Raw genomic sequence first — 24,375 nt, 5'->3', positions numbered from 1 at the left:
AGGCCATAAATATAAGATAGTCGCTAATAAATCCAATAGGGAATTCAGGAGAAACTTCATTACCCAGAGAGTGGTTAGAATGTGGAACTCGCTACCACAGGGAGTAGTTGAGGCGAATAGCATAGATGCATCCAAGGGAAGCTAGATAAGTACGTGAAGGAGAAAGGAATAGAAGGATATGTTGATGGGGTTAGATGAAGAGGGGCGGGAGGAGGCTCATGTGCAGCATACACTGGCATGGATCTGTTGGACCAAATGGCCTGTTTCTGTGCTGCAAATACTTTGTAAAATCATTGACCTAACTACAAATAGATATTAGAGCAAGTTGTTTTAAGTTACAAATAAATTAGAAAATTATCACTCTACCTGTGAATAGCAAAAAGCAACGCCAATGCTGCCACAGACTTTTCTCCTCCTGACAAGTTATCCATAGGCATAAATCGTTTCCCTGGAGCCACACAGTTGTAACCAATACCATCCAAGTAAGGCTCTTCTGAGTTCTCTGGACTGAGGAATGCCTAGGAAGTAAAGTCATTTTTTTTCCCCAACAGTTTCCTGCAATTAAATGCTTAAAGGAGATCTCTCCTGAATTGAAAGTAAGAATAATGAACATCCAGGAGTGGTTACAAAATGGTTATCTTATTGAAGTGTCCACAGCCTTGTAGACCACTGACAGCAAAACTCTTGTGATTCACATGATCGGAAACCAGAGATGAAGACAGCGCCTTGACTTTGAAATTACTCCCATATACCAATTACTATTTTTTTAAATAACGCCTGCTGTAGAGCTCATAGAAGTTTTATTCTGCAAGAGGAAAGTGCCATTTTCTGGTGTACATTTGATATTCAACTATTCTCTTTCAGTAAATGTGGAAAACACAAAAGGTAATTAACATTAGTCTCAACTCTTCTGGCAATATGATTCACTGACTTTTTCCTGGTCCTATTTACCAGTTTTGATTAGTTCCAATGTTTCATTTTCTTTTCTTGTTAAGTGCCTTCTTTTCTTTACTCCCCCCCCCCCCCCACCAGCAGAAAATACAGCAAAATCAAACAAGGCAATTGTTACAGTTGTGATTCTTGTCTGAGATACTGCATCAGTCAAATATGAACAGTGAAGGTTGTATGGTTAGATACATATTCTGGATTTTTTCCTCAATTACCTTTTGGTCAGAGAGAAACTGCAGCCTTCCATCTGGCAATTAAGTAAGTGAGCAGAGTTCATGAGAGGGCAAACCGTGTGAATTGCTTTTTTGTTTTGTGTTCTCTAACCTCTCCTTACTTGAATCATACTGTTTTACTTAATTACAAAATGTAATGATTTTATGCATTTCTTTCCATTACCATCAAGTGGCTGAAACCAGATAGTACATACCTTTTTCCAAACAAAGCAGCTGATGGAATAGTTCAAATAGCAAAGCAGTGCCAACGAAATGCACATGAAATATACAGATTTCTTCCTTTCTAACATGAGCACTATCAGTAATTCTTTGTGAAAATGAATACAACTCACTGCCTTGGAGATATCTTGAAGTGTCATTTGCTTGAGTTTAGTGCAAATGGATACTAATGCTCAAGCCAAACATATCTAGTCATTTCCCATCTGCTAATGTTTGATGCTTAGAAGTATGCTCATCCTCGACACCCTGATTCTATCCCATTGTTAACTGCACACAAATAAAACAATGGGTTGGTCACTGCTCAGATGGAAGCTTCCTGTCTATTATTTCACAAACGTCACGTTGTGTTCCCATATGAATAGCTAGATAGTTCTTGAAAAGTGATAGGGAAGTAAGTAAACAGGTCAGGTAGAATTCTCCTTTTATTTACCAGTTTCCCATAGGATACAAATTAAACTTTTTTTTGTTCAAATAGATTTGTATTCCTATTTATGTTGCTTTTGTGAACTTCCATGCACCTGGAAGGGCCACATATTCTCATGATTCTGATTTGAGGCACACGATTTCAACACTGTATTTTCTTTGCTTCATTGCTCCAGAAATATACTATTAAGAAGTTGTCCCGGAATCTTATGTGTGGCAGTTTCAGGCTGCCCCACTACATATTGTCTTCAAGCTTTTAGGGTTTTACTTTGTTTACTTGTGGTGAAAATAATTCTGAACAGCCCAAACACAGTGGACCTTCATTATTACGAAAACTACTTTTAAAGAGCCAGAATCCATTTCTGAGATCAAACAGCAGCAAAGTTATAATTAATGTTTGTTTTGTCATATTCATTTTATGTTTTTCACAAAAATGAAATTTCAGGCACGACTGCTTCTTTGCCAAAGCCACTTACGAGAACCTAGATCAGCCATGATCTAATTGAATGGTGGAACAGGCTCATGGGGCTGATTGACCGACTCCTTCCTGTTCCTATTATACAATTGGCGAATAATAAGCCTGGTACATCTCACTGGATTTGAATGTCTAGAACATCAAGGTGGCTAGCTTGATGCAAGCTGCTATATGTAGGTCCTTCTACAATGCTGAAGGCAGATACCCATCATGCATCCACTAAAACTCTAAGATTTGGGACGACAGTTCTGGAAGACATCACCTGATTGTCAGGTATCAGAGCACACATTCATGTGGCTTGGTCCTAACCATGACTTAATTGCAGAAAGGTAAGCGGCCATTGTTGAAGATTCACAGCTCCAAGTAGTGGAACCAGTGTTCAATGGGGTATGGTGTAAGTATATGCTCTGACAAGTTGTACTGCCCACTATGCCACTTCCGAGGAGCTCCTGGTGGTTGCTGTCCAAGTACCAAGGGATCAAATCCACATTTTCCAATTGTATAATGCCTATCCGGGAGTAAGCGGGATGGGACACACCTGCCAATGAATGTTCAAAACCAAATCAACCCTTTGTGGTGAACTCAGTAATCTGATACCTGAATCAGGCAGAGCAGGAGTACTCCAGAGTACTGTTGATTATTAATCAGCCCACCTGGCTCACTAATGGAACCTGCAACAGTCGGCCTGTCATCGCGTGCCAGAATCCTGCCTACTCAACTCCAGATAATCCCACAAGCCTGTGGCTTAACAGATAAGGTGGTCCAAAGTGGATAAACAGTGGGAAGTTAACAAGTGCTGTATAACTTTAGCTGGTTAAACTCCAACAGTGTCCCTGAGCAGACCTGGGGCTCTCTAAGCCTTCACTCAGCCAACCTTAACCTAAGCTCTCAGGACTTGGGTAAAAAGGAAATTTTCATACAGGGATATAAAGTACATTTTCTTTTCAGCAAACAAATTCTATGAGCTGATTTTTCAGTAGCTCTGATGGGGGAACTCTTAAACACAGTGAAACGTTTAACATGTTTCCGGGACCCAGCTAACCTCTCACTCCAAGAAAAAAATAAATCAGCATTCACGGTTTACACAAAAAAACCCACAAATGAACCAAAATCGAAGGTTAGTTTTTTTTGGACGACTTTGATTTTTTTGGACAAGGATCATGATACCGAGACTCCATTTTAAGAATATTGCTTACCTGAGCACTGGTATTTTGACACATCATCTTGTAGATCTGATCAATTTTCACTGAGACGTGCTCAAAGCACTGGTTAAACAAATCGTATCTTCTTCTTTTGACATACTCAAAATCCTGTCTGCAGATCCTAGCTTTCTTTCTGCTTGAATCAAATGCTAGAAAAAGAAGATACTCTAGATAAAAAAAAGTCAGACTACTGCATATTGGAAAAATTGTAAACCTATCTGATGGTATCTGTTGTTATGCTTACTCACAGCCATTTTAAGGCCGAAGAAATATGTATTAAAACAGACTGGCTTCACTTATAGAACAGAATCATAGAAATTTATGGCACAGAAGGAGGCCATTCGGCCCATCGTGTCTGCGTCGGCCAAAAAAGGGCTATCCAGCCTAATCCCACTTTCCAGCTCTTGGTCTGTAGCCCTATAGGTTGTAGCACTTCAATTGCATAGCCAAGTACTTTTTAAATGTGATGAGGGTTTCTGCCTCTATCACCCTTTCAGGCAGTGAGTTCCAGACCCCCACCACCCTCTGGGTGAAAACATTTCTCCTTAACTCCCCTCTAATCCTTCTACCAATTACTTTAAGTCTATGCCCCCTGCTTATTGACCTCTCTGCTAAAGGAAATAGGTCCTTCCTATCTACTCTAGTTAGGCCCCTCATAATTTTATACATCTCAATCAAGTCTCCCCTCAGTCTCCTCTGTTCCAAAGAAAACAACTCCAGCCTGTCCAATCTTTCCTCATAGCTAAAATTCTCCAGTTCTGGCAACATCCTCGTAAATCTCCTCTGTACCCTCTCTAGTGAAATCACATTGTTCCTGTAATGTGGTGACCAGAACTGTACGCAATATTCTAGCTGTGGCTTAACTAGTGTTTTATACAGTTCAAGCATAACCTCCCTGCTCTTATATTTTATCCCTCAGCTAATAAAGGAAAGTATCCCGTATGGCTTCTTAACCACCTTATCTACCTGTCCTGCTACCTTCAGGGATCTATGGACATGTACGCCAAGGTCCCTCGGTTCCTTTACCACTTCTCAGTATCCTACCATTTATTGGCCCAGAACTTGGTGTCGGGGGCTTGCCACGCGTGCAAGCCCCCGATCTGCACTCACCCTGCGCGCTGACATCTGAAGCCCGGGCCTGCTTGCATTTCCTGTGACAGGCCCGGTTCAGATGTCAGCGCGCAGTGCTTACCTGATCCAGCGGCATAGTTAGTGCGATGTGCCAGCTGGGATCAGGTGAGCACTGTACAACCAATCAGGGGAGGGGAAGGTTCATTCATGAGTTTGAGTGTAAGAACTGTCAAACTCATGAAAACTACGGGGGCCCAAAACACTATTTAAACTTTAAATAAAAATTTAAAAAACATCCCAATCATTAAATTAAGTATAAATAAGTTTAAAAAAATAATTTAAACAATAATTTTTTTTTTTGAAAAAAATAAATTTTTAATATAAAGGGTCTAAAACTAAACTTACCTTATTGTAGATTCTTTAAAATAATAAACCTGTGGGAAAAAAAATTCTAAATTACACAAACACCACTTACCTGTAAAAATAAATACTTACGTGTGCTTTTTACAAGCGTAAAGACCGGAGGCCTTTAGATATGCGCAAATCCCCCAAAACAGAGGAAATCCAAGACGCACGCGCTGCCCCCTACAGCGCACGCACTAGCCTCTTCAACTCTTGGGTTAGAGGAGAGGAAATGCCGGTTTTCAGCGCATGCGCTGTGCATGCTGAAAACCGGCATTTCCTCCGGCCAGACGCGTGAGTACCCCTTCCGTATTCACGCGTTTGGGGAGGAATTACTGCCCCGTTGTGTATTCTCTTGCCTTGTTAGCCCTCCCCAAATGCATTACCTCACACTTCTCCGGACTGAATTCCATTTGCTACTTTTCTGCCCACCTGACCAGTCCATGGATATCTTCCTGCAGTCTGCAGCTTTCATCTTCACCATCAACCACATGGCCAATTTTTTGTATCATCTGCAAACTTCTTAATCATGCCCCCTACATTGAAGTCTAAATCATTGAGATATACCACAAAAAGCAAGGGGCTTAGTCAATGTTCCCTCTAATTTTTTTTTGTACTGAGCAGGCCACGAACTCTTTTGAGTGCGACCTTTTCATCTGTGGGCAAATTTTAGAACAACAATTACAACAATGACAGCAACAGCAACCACTTAAAAGTATATATTGCAGCACATATTGTCACCCCACCGTCTCAAATCATAAGACAATCAGACAAGGTTCGATACAAGTTTAACATAACTTCTCTGCTTTTGAATTCTATTCCTCTAGAAATAAACCCCAGTGCTTTTTGCACTTTTATGGATTTTTTTTTAACCTGCGTTGCTACTTTTAATGATTTGTGAATCTATACACCTGGATTCCTTTGCACCTCTACTCCAATTAGACTCTTAGGGGGTGAAATTGGGTATTGCCCCGTTTGGGGCGCTAACTTTTGAAAATTTAGCGCCAGGTGCTAAACGATTCTGAACTTCTACTAAATTGGGTGTTAGCGCCCCAGGAAGGAAGTGGGGCACTAAATCAAGCACTAATGACCTCAGTGGGGCACTACCAGCAGAGCGCTAATGCATTTCAGATGCAATGCATTCAGCAATGATCCTTCACACTGGTTCCTTCCAGCTCTGAAAGGGGAGGTTGCATCATTGTGCAGATGCTCATTTTCAGCATTGCTGGCTTTGAGGCGACCTGCGAGCAAGTGAATCCCCTGATGACTATGGCTGTTCCCACTCCCAGGGAGAGAGCTCGTCGGTTCACAGACTTAGCTGGAGTGGCGCAAAGGAGGTCAATGCTGTTCCCGGCCACTGGAAGGAGGCCATCGCCTCAGGTGTTCAGGGCAATGTGGAGGGCAGTGGCCCAGGAGGTCTCGGCCAGTAGTGTGGTGGAACGCAGCCTGACACAGTGCCGCAAGAAATTCAACGACCTCAGTTGGGTGGTCAAGGTGAGTACATGTTTCAACAGCTACTACATACCAGCATCTGAACCTCAGTCTGTGCACACTGCACAAACAACCACACCGCCACCACTCACCCATCAAACATCTTCACCTACTCAAACTCACATCCACATCGCACGCCTTGCCTACAATCACAGCTATTCAACGACAGCAGGCATATCTCCCAAATACATAGCTGGACTCTGAGCAGCAGAGAACAGGTGGGGGTGATGCGCAGCTCCAGCAGCTCTCAGACCTTGAGGAGCGAGTGCTGCAACTCATTGGGCAGCAGGTGGTGGGCGCCGTGGCCGTCGGCAACGTCGACCTCGTTGGGGGCAAAAACGGTATCTTCAGCCCCATCTTCTCTCATCCCATTTCCCCCTCACACCACAAACCTCACACTTTCCACCTCCTGAGAACGTCTGTATTCCTTGCTCCATTCCTGCCCCCTTGCCCGCACCTTAACGCGAGTGTTGTGCCTTTATGCTTTCAGATAATCAGCAACCAGATGACCAGCCTATCCCTGAGGTCCCCCACTGAGTGAGGAAGGAGAAGGAGGAGGAGCAAAGCACCGAGTCACTACATCTGTCACCCGCAGGCAGCACCTCAGAGGAAACATCGAGGAAGACTGAGAGGAAACATCGAGAGAGAAAGAGAGGAAACATCGAGAGAGACCAAGATGGAAACATCGAGAGAGACCGAGGGGAAACATCGAGAGAGACCGAGGGGAAACATCGAAAGAGACTGAGGGGAAACATCGAAAGAGACCGAGGGGAAACATCGAGAGAGACCGAGGGGAAACATCGAGAGAGACCGAGGGGAAACATCGAGAGAGACCGAGGGGAAACATCGAAAGAGACTGAGGGGAAACATCGAAAGAGACCGAGGGGAAACATCGAGAGAGACCGAGGGGAAACATCGAGAGAGACCGAGGGGAAACATCGAGAGAGACCGAGGGGAAACATCGAAAGAGACTGAGGGGGCACTTTATTTATTTAATTTTATTAATTAATTAAATTTATTTAATTATAAGTTGTGAGTTCCTCATGATGCTCTCCCAGGGCGGCCACCCTGTAGCCAGAGATTATTCTAGAAGCCTGGGTAGAAATATCAATGTAATTACTGCAGAAATTACTTTTTTTACATTATTGCTTGTTCATTTTCTGTGCTGTCTTTTTTATGTCTTTTATTTATTTTATGTCTGTTTTATTTATATTTAAAGTATGTATGCGTGTATATGTCGGTATGTGTTTTTTTGTGATGGCGCCGATGAAGATGGCTGCCGTCCTTGCGAGCTCCGTGCGTACCAGGCAGCTAAGTGTTCTTGCTGCTTGGTGCTCTCGGCTCGTCAAGAAAAAAGCATTTCACTGACTAGATTACACTTCTTGTATTTAATTATGTGATAAATAAAATTGAAATTGAAATTGAAATTGAGATATTGGCACTATGTGATCTTTAGAGGCAAGTTTAGTAGAGGGGTCTGCACTGGGTGATGCACCGGGGACGAGCAGGCTGCAGCAAGGCCAGGGGGAAAGGGTAGCTTGGGAGCCAGCTCCCGGGAGGGCGAGTTCTGCTGCACAGGACTCAGCTGAGAACCTCAATGGGAAGGTGTTCACAAGAAGGGTGATGGCCATGCACACCGAGGTGATAGGTGCAATGGCAAGGGTGCCCGAGAGCCTTTCGGCAATGGTAAGGAGCTTGGAGGAGTCTGCGTACACCATAGAGCCCATCATTTCCACTGTGCAGAGGATAGTGGACTCCCAGAGACCATGCGGATCCAGACCTCATGACGCATGTCATGGGCGATGTGGCAGCTTCCATTGCAGCACAGGCAGAAGTGACGCAACGTCTTAGTGCTGTAATGCAGTCAATGGTTGCTGCCATCCAGTCTCGGACTGCTGTCATGCAGTCTCAGCTTGATGCCACGAAAGCTCGGACTGCTGCCATCATCACTGGGTCCACCACAGTCCACCAGGGATCTCATGGTGTTGCAGCAGGCCAGTAATCTGTGCTCCAGCAGATTGGTAGGGATGCTGAGGTGCTGCCCCAGGGGAGTACGTCAGTGGAGCAGGAACCTGCTGTCCTCTCTCAGGATGACAGCATCCCACCACTGCCACTTCAGCATTGCACTTGTCGCTGCCTGTCATCCAGCCAGCCCAGACTGCTGCCGCCCAGCCTGAGGTGGTGCAGTGTAAAGCCGGGCCTTCCAGGCCCAGAGCTGGTTGAGGGCGTCCTGCAAGGCCATCTGTAGTCTTTGGCACCGACACTCAGCAGCCTTCCACCAGCCCTGCTGCAGCCACTGGGGAGACACTACGTAGGAGCACTAGATTAGGAAAGGGGGACTGTAAAGAGGGGAGCAAGGGTTTGCACAAGGGTGATTAGTCAATATTTGTTGTATATATGTGGTTAATGGTTTTTGATAAATTTATTACTGCAATGTTGCAAAATTGGTGCTGTGTCTCATTTCAGTTTTGGGGTGTGGTATGGAACCACAAAGTGATGGAATGATGGCCACGTGCTCAGCAACTGGAAAGAGGATTCGAAGTCACTGGAAATTAAGTCTGATGAGGCAGTCATGGACCGACCTTGCAGAACGCCGATTGAGTGGCTGCCTCCTCCGGCGCAGCTATTCGTCCTCCTGCTCCTCTTCCTCCTGAGGTGGTGGAGTTATGCCTGGTGGCAATGGCTGCGCCCTCATAATGGCCAAGTTGTGCAGCATGCAGCAGACGACGATGAAAAGGGACACCTGCTCAGCCGAGTACTGGAGGGCTCCTCCCAAGCGGTCAAGACAGCGGAACCGTTGCCTGAGCACTCCGATGGTCTGCTCAATGATGTTCCTGGTGGCAGCATGGCTCTCATTTGTTGGCCAGGAGTTTTGGGGTTGCGGAGGGGAGTCATGAGCCAGGTGGAGAGCCGAGAGCCCTTGTCTCCCAGCAGCTAGCCGCAAGCTTGATGTGGTGGCTGGAATAGAGCTGGTACAGAATGAAGGCATCGTGGCTGCTTCCAGGATAGCAGGCATTGATGGTCAGGATTCGCTGTGTGAGGTCGCACACCAACTGCACATTAAAAGTGAATTGTAGACTTTGCGGTTACGGAATACCTCAGAATTGTTATGAGGTGCCCGAAGAGCGATGTGGGTGCAGTCAATGGTGCCCTGTACCATGGGGAAGCCCGCTATCCTGACAAAGCCACATGCACGCTCGTGCTGCTTCTCTCTGGTCATGGGGAAGGAAATGTAGTCCCTTCTCCTTCTGTACCGAGCATCTGTGACCTGGTGGATGGAGCAATGGACGGCAAACTGGGAGATGTTGGAGATGTCGCCTGTCATACACTGGAATGATCCGCTGGCGTAGAAATTGAGGGCGATGATGACCTTGACTGCCACTGAGAGAGCCGCGGTGGTCCTGATCTGAGGCTCGAGGCAGGAGGTGGAAGAGCTCTGTGACCACGTCCTTGCTGAAGCGGAGCCTCTAACACACTGGTCCTCAGTGAAATTCATGACCCGAAACGTCAACTCAAATTTCTCTCCACGGATGTTGCCTGACCTGCTGAGTTTTTCCAGCATTTTCTGTTGTTATGCCAGAATACCTTGGTTGGGTAAGGCCTCCTACCTCTGGCCACATTTTGCACTCTTTCTCTGTGCCTCAGTTGCCTCTGACGTTGACGCTGGAGGGCGAGGTCTAATGGCAGTACAGCCCCCATGAAAGGATACAAATATTGCACTTTCAAATATCCCCTCAAATGTAACTGAAGAATCTTTATGTGCCAGAACACGTGTTAAAATGCAAAATGCTCAAATCGGTCAAAAGGCCTCTTTGCCTATGTGAAACTAACAATGCAGCATTGTTGGCCGATTAAAACTAAACCGGATGTGGATGCCTTTAAATAGCGCTCCTCCAGCGGACATCCGACTGAAAGCCGCCTCCTCTTAGCTGTCGTTAACGGCAGGCACACAAGCAGGGGGCGAGAGGGCATTCTTCAGTTGGGGTGCTGCACACGGCATTGATGTCACGATCTCCGGGCGTAGGAGATTGGGGTGCAGCCTCTTACCACCGCCACAAAACTCCTGCCAAATTTAGCGGGAGGCATTGATATCACTGCGCCCGGTCGCAAAGCACTAACGGGAGGCGAAAAGGAGCCCAATTTCTAGCCCTTATTTTCCAAGGAGTAGGTAGCCTCCTTATTCCTCCTACCAAAATGCACCTCACACTTATCTATGTTTGCAATTATGTAATTTACATGCCCATTCTGCAAGTTTGTTTACAGTAGAATTAACTAAAAGCTTGTAGTTCGTCATGTACAAACTCTATTTTTTTTTAAATGGCTTGTCAGAAATGACTGGAATATAAAAGAACTGCATAATAATGCATTAACACTTCAGAAACGTCACTCAGTTACACGGTTATGCATCGACAAACAATCTAAGGTGAACGGAAAGAGGCATATCTATTTGTGCAATTTGTATTCATTTTAAAGTTTAACGTATTAACCCATTCCTCATGTCACAATAGCAATGGCTGCACAAACAGCAGGAGCAGCGGCTTTCCTATGACGCTGATGTGCTGTACATCCATATAAAAGAAAGTCTTGCATTTATATAGCGCCTTTCACGACCACCGGATGTCTCAAAGCGCTTTACAGTCAATAAAGCACTTTTGAAGTGGAGTCACTGTTGAAACGCGGCAGCCAATTTACGCATAGCAAGGACCCACAAACAGCAAAGTGATAATGACCAGATAATGTTTTTGTTATGTTGGTTGAGGGATAAATATTGCCCAGGACACCGGGGATAACTCCCCTACTCTTCTTCGAAATAGTGCCATGGGATCTTTTGTGTCCACCTGAGAGAGCAGGTGGGGCCTCGGTTTAACGTCTCATCCGAAAGACGGCACCTCCAACAGTGCAGCACTCCTTCAGTACTGTACTGGAATATCAGCCTAGCTTTATATGCTTAAGTCCCTGGAGTGGGACTTGAACCCACAACCTTCTGACGCAGAGGTGAGTGTGCTACCAACTGAGCCACAGCTGACACACATAAGTAATTAATATGACAATGCAACCAGACAGACAACCAACAAATATAAGGGCCTAGAAATTCGGTTGGTAGCGCCAGCGATTAGCGCCTAAAGAGCCCGAGAATTGGGGCGTCACCCAATTTTCGGGCGGGCGCTGTGAATATAGCGCCACCTCCCATATTGAGTATGATTTTAGCGCTGGTGCTAACTCTTTACGCGCGCCCGCGGGCGCAGGCAGATCATGACGTCATTTCAGTGTGCAACGCCATTTTTGCGCCCCGGACCGGATATTCGGTGGCGCCCGCAACCTTTCCGCCTGGCGCTATTAGTGACAGTTGGATGGAGCGTTCCCAGGCCCTTCTCGGACTCGGGGGGCGCTATTTAAAGGGGACAGCACTAGTATAAAAGCTGCAGCCATTTGGGCTGGCCATCCTGATCGTTGCTGGAGAGAGTTGCTGACCTTCTGTTGGACAGTAATTTTCTCAGAGCCTTCGGAGGCACTGGCACTGGTAGCTTGAGGGCCCAGCTCCCGAGCTGGTGATGAAAGCATGCTGGCGGGGGGAACAAGTAGAAGGAGACAGTTGTAAGAGGTGAGAACCTTACCATTGCTGTCGACAATGGGGTCGGTAGCTGCAGTGGTTACAGGACCATTCAGACATCCTCCAAGAATCTGGTGGACTCTCTCCTCGAGATCCGTGAGAGTGACCACTTGTGGAGGTCCTCCACTGGTGCGAAGCTGGTCTTTGCCAATCCTCACCAGCATGGACTGTAGGGGAAAGGAGGGGAAGTTATGTTACCTGATGCCCTGAGTGATCATCTCATGCCCCCCATGGTGCAAGAGCCCTTACATGACGCCCTGAGTCAAATGTGCATGTGTGTGCCCAGAAAGGGCCATGGGTGCTTGCTGGCAGATGGCCAATGGGGCACAGGCCACCCTATAGCCATAAAGTCAGGTGCAAATGAAGGGATGCAGAAGTTTGCAGGAACAACACCCACCCTCACGACCCGAGTGAGGTCGTTGAATTTCTTTCTGCATTGGACAGGGCTCCTGGTCACCATGCTGCTGGAGTTGACCCTCTGGCATACATCCCTCCAAGCTCATCGGTAGTCCTTATGATTCGGCCTCCTGCCATTGTCTGGGTAGAGAACATCTCACCGGCGCTCCACTGCGGCCACCAATTGCTCCAGAGCCTCATTGATGAAGCGCTCTGCTCTCTGTCTCACCTTCTCCATCTGGTCCAAGTTTTTATCGCCAGAGAAGGGCCTGCGCCGATTCTGAGGCCTGCAAGGTGCAGAGTGTGGATGCTGAAGCTGACTGACCCACCCCTTTAAGAGCTAGCCGGTGCCTGGAAGTCTCGTGGTCATCGGTAATTGAGAGCACCTGCGCTGAGCCCGTCCGCTCCGATATTGGGTTGCGCCGGAAGTTTAGCGCCTTAGGAGTCCCGTGTAACGCCTGAATTCGCGCCTCAATCACCTTTAGGGGCGATGCAACCCAATATCGCGCCAGGCAGCGATAAGTTTCGTCTGGCTATAAACTTTGCGCAGCGCCAGTTCTAACGCCTCAAGCCGGGCTATACCCAATTTCTAGGCCCAAGTGCTGTAGTTCTTTAGTTCACAGTATTAAAAAGATTTGAACAATTGAACAACAGGTATCTGTATTTTCAACTTCAGTCATTCCACTAATGGTCTTCTTGAATCAGCATACCCCTATGTAACATGTCAAAAATCCAGCACTTATTCACAAGTGCAGAAAAAAAATACACAATTTGCGTCACCAAATTAAAAACGAAAAGCTATGATTTAACAGAAATAAACAATTATATTTCTTCTTGGACAGAAGAACCAATCAGACTGACTTGGAAATGTTTACTAATATGTTGACATAAAGATGTTAATTAACAAAGTTCGCTTCTAATGTTTTTCTTTCAAACATTCTCCACAATATTAATCCCTGCTCTTATCACAAAAAGTGTTGAACTATTTTAGGTACTACCAATTAAATAGCGGGAAATAAACTTCATTGTAACCTCAATTTTTAATCTATTTCAAACATTTATACCAAATCAAAATTGTACATCATCAGTTTAATCAAAGTATTTTCTGTCTTAATAAACAAATAGTGGTTTCTTCTAAAGTAGCTTCTTGCAATTTTTATACACCATTATTACATAGCTCGTTTCTATTAACACTCCACTAAATGTTTAAGAGGAAATCTATATTTACATTATCCCTGAGACTTGTTCAGACTATAGAACGACAGACAAAATAAAATGGTTTGTGTTTTTCCCCTGTTTTGGTTCTCTACCTAAACATCTTAATGATATTTTTTTTTAAATCAATAAAAAGTAATATGTAACTCCTACAAATTCTCCCCCGTCCTCCCCCTCAACAGCAAGGTTGCATATTTGTGTAAAGCTACTCACTTCAGTTGATCGTTCAAAATCAAATACAGGAAACTTTATGATATCCGGCACCGACGTGTTGTCGATCTATCAAAACTGCCGGACATACAAAGTTAATGTTGAAGCATACGGAGGTTTTCATCTCCGTATCTGACAACAAACACTGTTGCTTAGCAACAGCTTCTAAAGAGTCGGCTGCAGCTGCAAGCGTCTCTAGCTGAAGCTGTTGCTATAGCTACAGACCTTGCAGTGACTGACTGGGAAAAAAAAAAGAACGAGATCTAAAAAAACTTACAGAAAACGGCTCCTGATTTTTGCCGTTAGATCGAGTATTCCGGACATACAACCTCCGGATAAACTAAAGTTTCTTGTATTGAGAAATTGAGGGGGAGAAATTCAGTAGGGCGCTAACTTTTGAGAAGTTGGAAATTTAGTGCCAGCCGCTAATCAACCTTGCTGTTCACTAGATTCAGTCTCAGCGCTCAAAGAATACTGGGGAGTGCTAAATCAGGCGCTAATGGCGTGGGTGAGTGGTGTTAGGCTTCACGCGATAACGAATATGAGGTGTTGTGTAATTGGAAATGAGCATTGGCGCAGGCGCCTTCCAGCCATTAAAGGGGAGGGTCACTGGAGTCGGCACACCAGCCCCCAGTGATTCGGGGAGTGCAGAACGGCGATATGCTGAGAGGTGAAATGCAAAGTGCTTTGACGACACGCAACACTCCAGGGACTAACCAGCCTTTATTTGGCTGCAGATACATCCTGCGCTCTCTGCCACTCATAACTGACCTTTGGAACGAAAGTTCCTTGACAGCTGGGGTGCATCCCTTTAAGTAGCGTCCCGCCAGCCGGCTGGTTCACGCCTCCACTCCTTGGCACTGTTGACGCGAGGCGGTAAGGCAGGGGGTGCTACTGAAGTTTGCAGATCGGGCGCCCAGCGCGTGTTACACACTCGCTGACATCACGAATTGCATGACAGAAGGGACCGAGGCGCTGTTATCGCTGGCACTACGGGGCCTTTGAATTTGCCATGCGGCGCAGGATTCGCCCCGCCGCGGTGCTACTGCCTGAGCGCCCTGTTGGCGCCCCCACAAGGCGCTAACCTGCTGAATTTCTAGCCCTGAAATTTTAAAATGTTTTAAGCAATTCAGAGCCTCTTTAAATACTTTTGGACTTCAAGACTTGGTTGAAAATTGTTTAGATGAAGGGAAAATTGATTTTTGTTTGTTTCTTTCAAAATCATATTTAAAATTTAGGGGAAAAATAACTCATTTTTTGGGAAAAGTTAATTTTAAATCTTTAAAATTCTTTCAAGTCTCATTGCAACTTTGACAGAAGAAGTTGCTCCAAGTTTCTCTTTCCCTCTTCAATGCTGTTGTTAAACATACAACAAAATAATAAAATAAACAACAAAATAAACTCTAATTCCAAATGAAGCTCAAATAAGAAGTGAATAAAGTGGTTAAACTTCCTAAGAAGGCGGTGAGGTTATCTATTCCCCAGCCTTGGCGATGAGTTGGGATCAGTTTTGGAGAAGTTGTTTCCTCTTTTTCTGCTGCTGTTTCCTCCATCTCACAGACTCTGAGGTACAAATGGGGGCACAAACTTTTCCCCCTCTCTCATAACATGATTTAAATAACTCTGATAAACACTTTCAAAAAGGGGACAACACTTGGCAAAATTTAACTGGAACTTACTGCAGGACATTCATCATCAGTTTCCTGTATTTTTCCCCACGCTTTAAACAATTTTCTGAATTAATTTTTTTTTCCACCGCGGGCCTTAAGATTGTTTGCTTTAGCCTTCTTCCAGCGGCCACTGTACATGTGCTGCGCCTGCCGCTCAGTCCCTGGGAGCGGACTACACACGCTTGGACACTCACCCCTCTTTTTTGCTGTGTCTCTCTGTCTGTCTGTCCCTCTATCTATCTATCTCTGACCCTGTCTCTCGCTCGCCCTCCTTCTGACTCCATCTGTCCCTGTCTCTGCAAAGAACATCGGAGCAAAAGGAGAAGCAGAGAATCAGTGTCGATTCAGGAAAGAGCTTTACTCCCATTTTTTTTAAACATTTGAAATCCAGTCAATGTTGAAAAATGAGCAGAATTCTTTTCCTCTTAGGGGAAAACACTTCTTGATAATGCATTCCTATTTGTGCTCTTGTGATAATGAAGGTGCTCCTATCAGACACCAGCTCCACTAATCTGTTCGCAATTAATTGAATGCTCTTAGTGTCCCAACTCAGTGTAATCCTGAGTGATAACTGCCTGCAGGTTTTAGAAAAGATGATTAAAGGAGGCTCTGTTGGTGGATGATAAAGATTTTTTTTTACCGCTATTGTATGAAGCGCAGGGAATATCTCTCTACCCCCCCCACCCCAAGTCTCTCTCACACTCCCTCCCCCAGACTCTCAATCCCCCCTCCCCCAATCTCTCTCTCTCTTCTCCCATCTCTCTCTCCCTCCCCCCCAGTCTCTCTCTCTCCCCCCCTCCTTCCTCCCTGAGGCTCAAGCCCGTAGCGGGTTCCAGTGCGCAGGCGCTCTTTATAAGCGCATCGCCATGACTCCCAGCACAGTAATGGCATTCAGCATCCGTTCATTCTCAGTGGCTCAGGCCTATAGTGGCTTCCAGCGCACAGGCGCTGAAATGGGTCTAGCGCGCAGGCATCAAAGCCCGCTCCTGCGGGCTTAAGGAACGAGCCTGTGGGAAGCGACTGAAAAGAACGCCTGCGCACTGGAGCCCGCTCCAGTAGGACTGCACAGCCTGAGCTCAGGATTCCCGGTAGCTGCAGCGAGGAGAGAACAGCCTTGGGGAACAATCCTTGTGTGCTGGGAGGAGGAGTGCTCCCCCACCCTCGGTCCCCAAGCTCACCCACCAGCAGCTCGCCCCTATCCGGTGTCGGGGATCGGACTCCCCCCACCCCGGGGTCCTGGATCAGATCCCCTCCCGTGATCACAAAACCCCCCCCCCCCACCCGGGATCGAGAATCGGACCCCCTGCCCCGGGCTTGGAAACACTCCCACCCCCACATCAGACCCAGCACTTACCTGTTGCTGCGGCGTCCTGGTCAGCCAGCGATCCAGGTTTCCTGCGTTCTACTGGTTCCCCCCGCTCCAGGTGGGTGGGAAACGGGAAAATCCCGGCTAAAGTATTCATTAAGAACCATACCCAGAATACTGAAAAATCCCAGAACTCACGTAATAAAAATGCAATGTCACTTATTCAATTACTGTAAATCAGTGGCCCTGTTATAGAATGTGTCCTCCAAGTTACCGATGTCCACTTATGAATTAGGTAAAATTGTACCTATGTTGAAAAAAAATTCAACTATCTCTAGTACTATTGTCAACGAAAGTATCAGCTCAATGCACCAGCCTCTGAACTTACCATGCACTGATTCTTGAAACTTATCCCACACAGTTTGCAGTTTATCAACAGCCCTCAAATTTGGTGCAGCTGTTCTGTGTAAAATCTTCTCCTTCTCTTCCAGTAGTGTATTCAGTCTATTTTCCTGTATCTCAATCTCCTTAAGGGATGTGAGGCCCTGAAGAAAAGTCATGAAAATTTATGTAGCATTGCTTAATAGTATATAATTGTTGCAATACAGCTGACATCCAATCACAAGGAACATATACATAGTGGTTAGCACTGTTGCCTCACAGCGCCAGGGACCCGGGTTCGAATCCGGCCTCGGGTGACTGTCTGTGTGGAGTTTGCACATTCTCCCCGTGTTTGCGTGGGTTTTCTCCGGGTGCTCCGGTTTCCTCCCACAGTCCAAAGATGTGCGGGGTTAGGTTGATTGGCCATGATAAAAATTGACCCTTAGTGTTAGGGGGATTAAATACGTGGGGTTACGGGGATAGGGTGGGATATGTGTTGGTGTAGGGGTTACGGGGATCGGGTGGGATATGTGTCGGTGCAGGCTCGATGGGCCGAAATGGCCTCTATCTGTACTGTGAGGTTTCTGTGATTTCTGTGATATAGCAAATGGAGTGTTGGAAAACCTTTCATTAGTATAAGTTATCATGAATTGTTGATTATAAGTATCAGTTCTAATGTTTAAGATACCTTAACTAATACCCCCAAAATTGAGTTGAGTGCTTTCACATTCCTTAGATAAGGTATACAAGTGTAAAGTTGATAATGGCACAACACTTGCATAGTTACTATTGAAACAGTACACAAATTAATAGCAACCCCCAAGTCTACACAACCAACAGATTGTCCCACTGTCAAATACCCGGTTTCTTTGTTATAGTAAATGTGCAATTTGACCTGAATTTACAGCATACATGTGCAAGGTTTGAAACTGAAATGTACAGTCGTCATGCAATTCTAAAATTTATTTTTACTCAATATGTATTTTATTTAAAAGCCAACTCGATATAGTGGTGTAAATTATGAATCTGAGATTGGGTTACTGTTTGCTTCTAGCTGGTAAGATTTGTACTAGTCTTCTCATTGTGGGTAACCCTTATTCCCCAGTGGGTAGGCACAGCAAGCACTGAATTGGGTCCTCTAGAATTGTAAGACTGGCCATGACTGCTGTCCAAAATCACTGAATGTGGGGAGATGACCAGACTATGTGTAGAAAGGTGAGATTCTGGCCAAAGCTTCTCTAACAGTTGTCTGATATAGAGAGGAAATTTGTGGAGCTTGTTTGGGGTAGTATGTGCAATATGTGTTCTTGAGTTGCATTTTGCTGCAGGTGCCGGTGTTAAGGATCTGTCTCCATACCTCTCGCTGTTCTTCCTCCTTTAACAGATGGCTTAAATCTTGTTCTTGGACTTCCTTCAAGTTTTCTGTCCTGTATTTGATCATGAAGGTGAGCATGATACAGAGTGGAGACATATCTACAGGAGACAGTTGGAAATTGGAGGAAAAGTTCTGGGGTTCAGGGTTAGCTCACACTGCTGTTCTGAAGCTAGTGTCTCATCTGGAAAGAACTGTATTGGTCACGCTGAGAAAGGTAAAATTTGTTGGTTAACTGGTGGAAGGGTCGTCATGGCAGAGCTAGTCTAATTCTGGTGATCCCTTTCTGATGTCAGGCTCTGAATCCACAGCCTTCTCCCCAGTTGCACTAGATTGTGGGGAGGGCTGATAGATTTGGCTTGATTTTCAGGCAGGTGCCGTTCTCCCTGAAGACTGAGAGGGCTGCAGCAAACATCGAGTTCTTCTGTCTACTTGTGGGTCTCTTCTGAGGATCTACGAATGGCAAGCAATGCAATGGGTTTGCTAGGTATGTCCTGATTGCCATGGGTTTTGCTGGAAGGCCAGGATGCAGGTCACAGACACTTCAATCTGGGTTGACCAGTAGGAGTGTGTGAAGTTTGGGAGGCCGTGTTCCTACTCTCATTTTGGAAACTGAAGGCACCTGAAGTGTATTTGACGCACTTGTCTGGCCAAAACACTTGGAGATGTGACTTATCTGGATCACAGAAAGGTCCAGCTGGTACCTTGACAGGCAGCATTTAGAACTGGTAGAGGAGGTGGGGGGAAGATAATCATCCTATTGACATCACCCACCCAGGAGACACATGGGCAGGTTATTCAATCTAAGTAGGTCAAAGCATACACAGGTTGGGAAGAGGAAAGTTCCTTTTGCACAGGATGGCGAGTTATAGTATTACATGTACAATAACCGTGATCATGCAAAGGACTCCCATATTTGTGTGGGGATGTTCTGAGTAAGGAACATGCCCTCCTTTTTTTTTTTTAAAAGAGTAGTTGTGTTGGTAACAGGACAGTTACCCAAGTTCTCTGATGCTTTGAAAGATGCTGAGGAGTGAGGCAGTTGTGTTAGTTACATGTTGTAGTATGCATAACTTGTGTTCAATCCCTCCTACCCTCACTCTGTAGATATCTGGATTTGTTCTGATGCATGTCATCAGGAGTTCTACAGTAGGGAAGGTGTGGGGTTTCTGGCTCTCAGCAATTTAGCAGGGGAATTGAGCCGAGAGAGGAAGGATAGGAAATGTGGATCACCAGGGAAGGCAAGGTTGAGGCACCACGGTCAGGGGAGGGTGGTGATTAGCTTGACAATAATTGGGACATGATTTGAGATGGCTATTGGCCCACTATCACACCATGTGACTCAGAGTAGGTGGGATTGCTTCAGGAAGTAGTCTAGTCTGGAGTATGCCTTGTGTGGGTTCAAGCAGAAGATGAATTCCTTCTCCGAGGTGTAGGGTCCATTAAACATTCACCTAGCCCAAGTCCTTGCACTGCCTTGGATGACTTTCTTCCAAGTGATTCCCAAATAAACCAGAGAACAAATATTAATTTTTATTCTTCAGGGAATATTTACACTCACACCACCATCCCTCACCAGGCAGTCTGCGGGCCCTCCGCCCCTTCCTTGAGCAGAGGCCCAACTAACCCCATCCATCACCTCCCACCTCCGCCTGGCTGAACGTATTGTCAAATTGAATAACTTTCTCTTGAACTCCACTCACCATCCAGATAAAAGATGACACTATGGGACTCACATAGCTATGCTTGTCTTTTTGTGGGACATATTGAACACCTTTTGTTCATTAGAAACATAGAAGATAGGAGCAGGAGTAGGCCATTCGGGCCCTCGAGCCTGCTCCGCCATTCAATGAGATCATGGCTGATCATCCAGTCCCACTCAGGTCTTCTTTTTCTGCTACATTGATGATTGTGTCATTTCTGTTTCCAGTGACATCTATTACAAGCCCACCGACTCCCACAACTATGTGGATTATACTTCTTCCCACCCCACTTCCAATAGGGACTCCTTTCCCTTCTCCCAGTTTCTCCACCACCGTCGCATCTGCTCTGATGATGCAGCCTTCCACAAGTTTCCAAAATGATGTTCTTTTTCCTCAGCCAAGGATTCCCCTCCGCAGTGAACAGAATCCTCTAACAAGTTTGTCCTATTTCTCGTGCTTCTGCCTTGACTCCTCTCCTCCCTCAGAACTGTCATAGGTTCCCTTTGTCCTCACCTTCCACCCCACCAGCCTCTGTATTTGACAGATCATGTTCTGCCATTTCCACCATCTCCACACATGTAAATTGCTTTTCAGTCGGAAGGAGTGTCTGGAAAGTGGTATGGGAGGAGGTGAATAGGCAGGTGCTGCATCTCCCGTGCTTGCATGGGAAGATGCTAGGAGAAGGAGAGCACTGGTAAGGATGGTGGAAGTGCGAACTAGAGTGTTAGAGCAGTGCAGGTGGTGTGCCGCAACTACAGCATGTGGGAATTTGTGGAGCGCATCACAATCCCGGACGACTACGTCTGCAGTAAGTGTCTGCATCTCAAGGAATTTCATCTCAGAGTTGTTGAGCTGGAATCCGAGATGCAGACATTTCGGGGCATCAGGGAGGGGGAAAGTTACCTGGACACTTTGATCCAGGAAGCAGTCACATCCTTTAGGTTAGGTAGTGGTACAGGTCTGGTTAGCGGTCAGGGGCTGGAGGGTATGACTGCGACTTAGGCAGGTAAGGAGACCCAGATGCAGTGCTGGAGGGGCCTCGGCCTTGGCCCTTATCCAACAGGTACGAGGTTCTTGTTGCCTGTGTGGAGGAGGGCAAAGTCTGCATGACCACGGCACTGTGGTACAGGAGGCCATTCAAATGGGGGGGGGGGGGGGGGGGAGGTGAAAAGGAATGTTGCAGTGGTAGGGGACAGTATAGTCAGGGGGATCGATAGTGTTCTCTGCAGCCGTGACCGGGAGCTCCGAAGGCTGTATTGCCTGCCTGGTGCCAGGATTAAGGATATCTCCTCGCGGCTGGAGAAGAATTTGGAGTGGGGAGGGAGAGGATCCAGTTGTCGTGATCCATGTAGGAACCAATGACATAGGTAGAACTAGGAATGAAGTTTTACTGAGAGAGTTTGAGGCGCTAGGGTCCAAATTAAAACGCAGAACCTCAAAAGTAGCCCCCTGTAGCAGCAGCAGTCGAAACACCGACAGCTGCAGGAGGCGTGCACTGGGCGGGTGGCCGGCCGCTTCAGGGGTGATGATTAAAGGCGAGGTGGCCGAGGTAAGTAAACCAAAAACCTTACCTTTCTTGTTCCAGTTTTTTTTTGCGAGTTCCTGCCCGCGATCGCGGCTGCCTTAATGGCCAGGTAGGTACTTTTTATATTGCAAAGCCTGCAGCGATGGCCCTTCCCTTTATGGGAGGGAAGGAGCCTTTGAACGCGGCAGTGCTGCACGGTCCAGTAGGGATACAAACAGGTTAAGTGAGTGGGCAATAATCTGGCAGATGGAATATAATGTGGGGAAATGTGAGATTATTCATTTTGGTAGGAATAGAAAAACAGAATATTTTTTAAATGGTGAGAAACTATTAAATGTTGGTGTTCAGAGAGAGTTAAGTGTCCTCGTACAGGAAACACAGAGAGATAGCATGCAGGTACAGCAAGCAATTAGGAAGGCAAATGGCATATTCACCTTTATTGCTAGGGGGTTGGAGTACAAGAGTAAGGAAGTCTTGCTAGAATTGTACAGGGCTGTGGTGAAACCACAGCTGGAATACTGTGCACAGTTTTGGTCTCCTTATATGAGGAAGGATATACTTGCCTTAGAGGCGGTGCAACAAAGGTTCACTAGGTTGATTCCTGGGATGAGAGTGTTGTCCTACGAGGAGCGTTTGAGTAGATTGGGTCTATACTCCTCAGGAGTTTAGAAGAATGAGAGGTGATCTCATTGAAACATGCAAGATTCTTCCGTACTAGTGCTTCTGATATGTCTTCCTTTTTCCTCAACCGAGGATTCACCTTTACCGTGGTTGACATGGCCCTTGATCGTGTCCATTCCATTTTCTGCACCTCTGCTCTCACCTCTTCCCCATCCTCCCAGAACCACGATGTTTCTGCCACCTCCAGCGTGATCCCACCACCAAAAAGATCTTCCCTTCTCCTTTCAGCATTCCGAAGGGACCGCTCGCTCCGAGACACCCTGGTCCACTCCTCAATCACCCTCAACACCCTCTCCCCTTCCTACGGCACCTTCCTGTGCAAGCGCAGTAGTTGCAGCACCTGCTCTTTTACCTCCCCCCTTCCCACTGTCCAGGGCTCCAAACACCCCTTCCAGGTGAAACAGCGATTTACTTGTACTTCTTGCAATTTAGTATACTGTATTCGCTGCTCACGATGCGGTCTCCTCTACACTGGGGAGACCAAACGCAGATTGGGTGACCGCTTTGCGGAACACCTCTGTTCGGTCCGTAAGCATGACCCTGAGCTTCCAGTCGCCCGTCACTTTAATTCTCCACTCCACTACCACTCTGACCTCGGCCTCTTACACTGTTCTAACGAAGCTCAACGTAAGCTCGAGGAACAGCACCTCATCTTTCGATTAGGCACTTTACAGCCCCCTGGACTCAACATCGAGTTCAATAATGTCAGACCATAACCTCTGCCTCTATTTTTTCACATGGCAGCTGTTGATGATCTTTCCATTCCCATTTACACCTCTTGTAGACTCATCTTTTGTTTCTTTACTTGTCCCATTACCATCTCCTTTTGCTTTGTACTATCATACCATTTGTCATTTAATCACTACTGCCTTCCACCCTATCACAGACCTTCCCTTTTGTTTTTTCCTCCCTTCCCCCCTTTCTCTGCCCCTGCACTTGCTTAAAATCTGTTACATCTCTAACTTTTTCCAATTCTGACGAAAGGTCATCGACCTAAAACGTTAACTGTTTCTCTCTCCACAGATGCTGCCTGACCTGCTGAGTATTTCCAGCATTTTCTGTTTTTATTTCAGATTTTCAGCATCCACAGTATTTTGCTTATGTAAGATTCTGAGGGTGATTGACAGGGTAGATGCTAAGTGGTTGTTTCCCCTGGCTGGAGAGTCTAGAACTAGGGGTCATAGCCTCAGGATGAGGGGTCGGCCTTTTAAGACTGAGGTGAGGAGGAATTTCTTCACTCAGAGCACTCTGAATCTTCGGAGTCTCTACTCCAAAGGGCTGTGGATGCTGAATCGTTAAGTATATTCAAGGCTGAGATAGATTGATTGTTGGACTCTAAAGGAATTCAAGGGATATGGAAATCGAGCGGGAAAGTGGAGTTGAGGTCGAAGATCAGCCATGTCAATCCCTCTCAGAATCTTCTATGTTTCACCTCTCATTCTTCTAAACTCCAGAGAGTATAGGCCCATTCTACACAATCTCTCCTCATAGGACAGCCCTCTCATCCCAGGAATCAATCTAGTGAACCTTCGTTGCACCGCCTCCAAGGCAAGTATATCCTTCCTCAGATAAGGAGACCAAAACTGTGCACAGTACTCCAGGTGTGGTCTCACCAAAGCCCTGTACAATTGTAGCAAGACTTCCTTACTCTTGTACACCAACCCCCTTGCAATAAAGGTCAACATGCAATTTGCCTTCCTAATTGCTTGCTGTACCTGCTGCTAACTCTGTGTTTCCTGTACGAGGACACCGAAATCTTTCTGAACACCAACATTTAATAGTTTCTCACCATTTAAAAAATATTGTTTTTCTATTCTTCCTACCAAAGTGAATAACCTCAC

At 46.1% G+C, this 24,375-nt stretch overlaps 1 protein-coding gene across 1 annotated transcript in view; it reads right to left on the bottom strand.

Annotated features, from left to right (window-relative positions):
* Positions 1 to 24,375, bottom strand: part of LOC147106104 (structural maintenance of chromosomes protein 1B-like) — a 172,432-nt gene that overhangs the window by 26,309 nt on the left and 121,748 nt on the right. The window contains exons 20-22 of the mRNA XM_086008868.1: positions 17,261 to 17,417; positions 3,495 to 3,649; positions 367 to 518 (exon numbers count right to left, since the gene is read on the bottom strand). Of these exons, the coding sequence (XP_085864994.1) occupies positions 367 to 518; positions 3,495 to 3,649; positions 17,261 to 17,417 (464 nt within the window). The remainder of the gene's footprint in view (positions 1 to 366; positions 519 to 3,494; positions 3,650 to 17,260; positions 17,418 to 24,375) is intronic.

Source organism: Somniosus microcephalus, chromosome 16, assembly GCF_052327205.1.
Source record: "Somniosus microcephalus isolate GS21.2 chromosome 16, FLI_Smic_1.0, whole genome shotgun sequence".
NCBI classification, from domain to species: Eukaryota; Metazoa; Chordata; class Chondrichthyes; order Squaliformes; family Somniosidae; genus Somniosus; species Somniosus microcephalus.
Note: the sequence above shows the minus strand (reverse complement) of the source record. Positions and strands in the feature narration are given on the sequence as shown.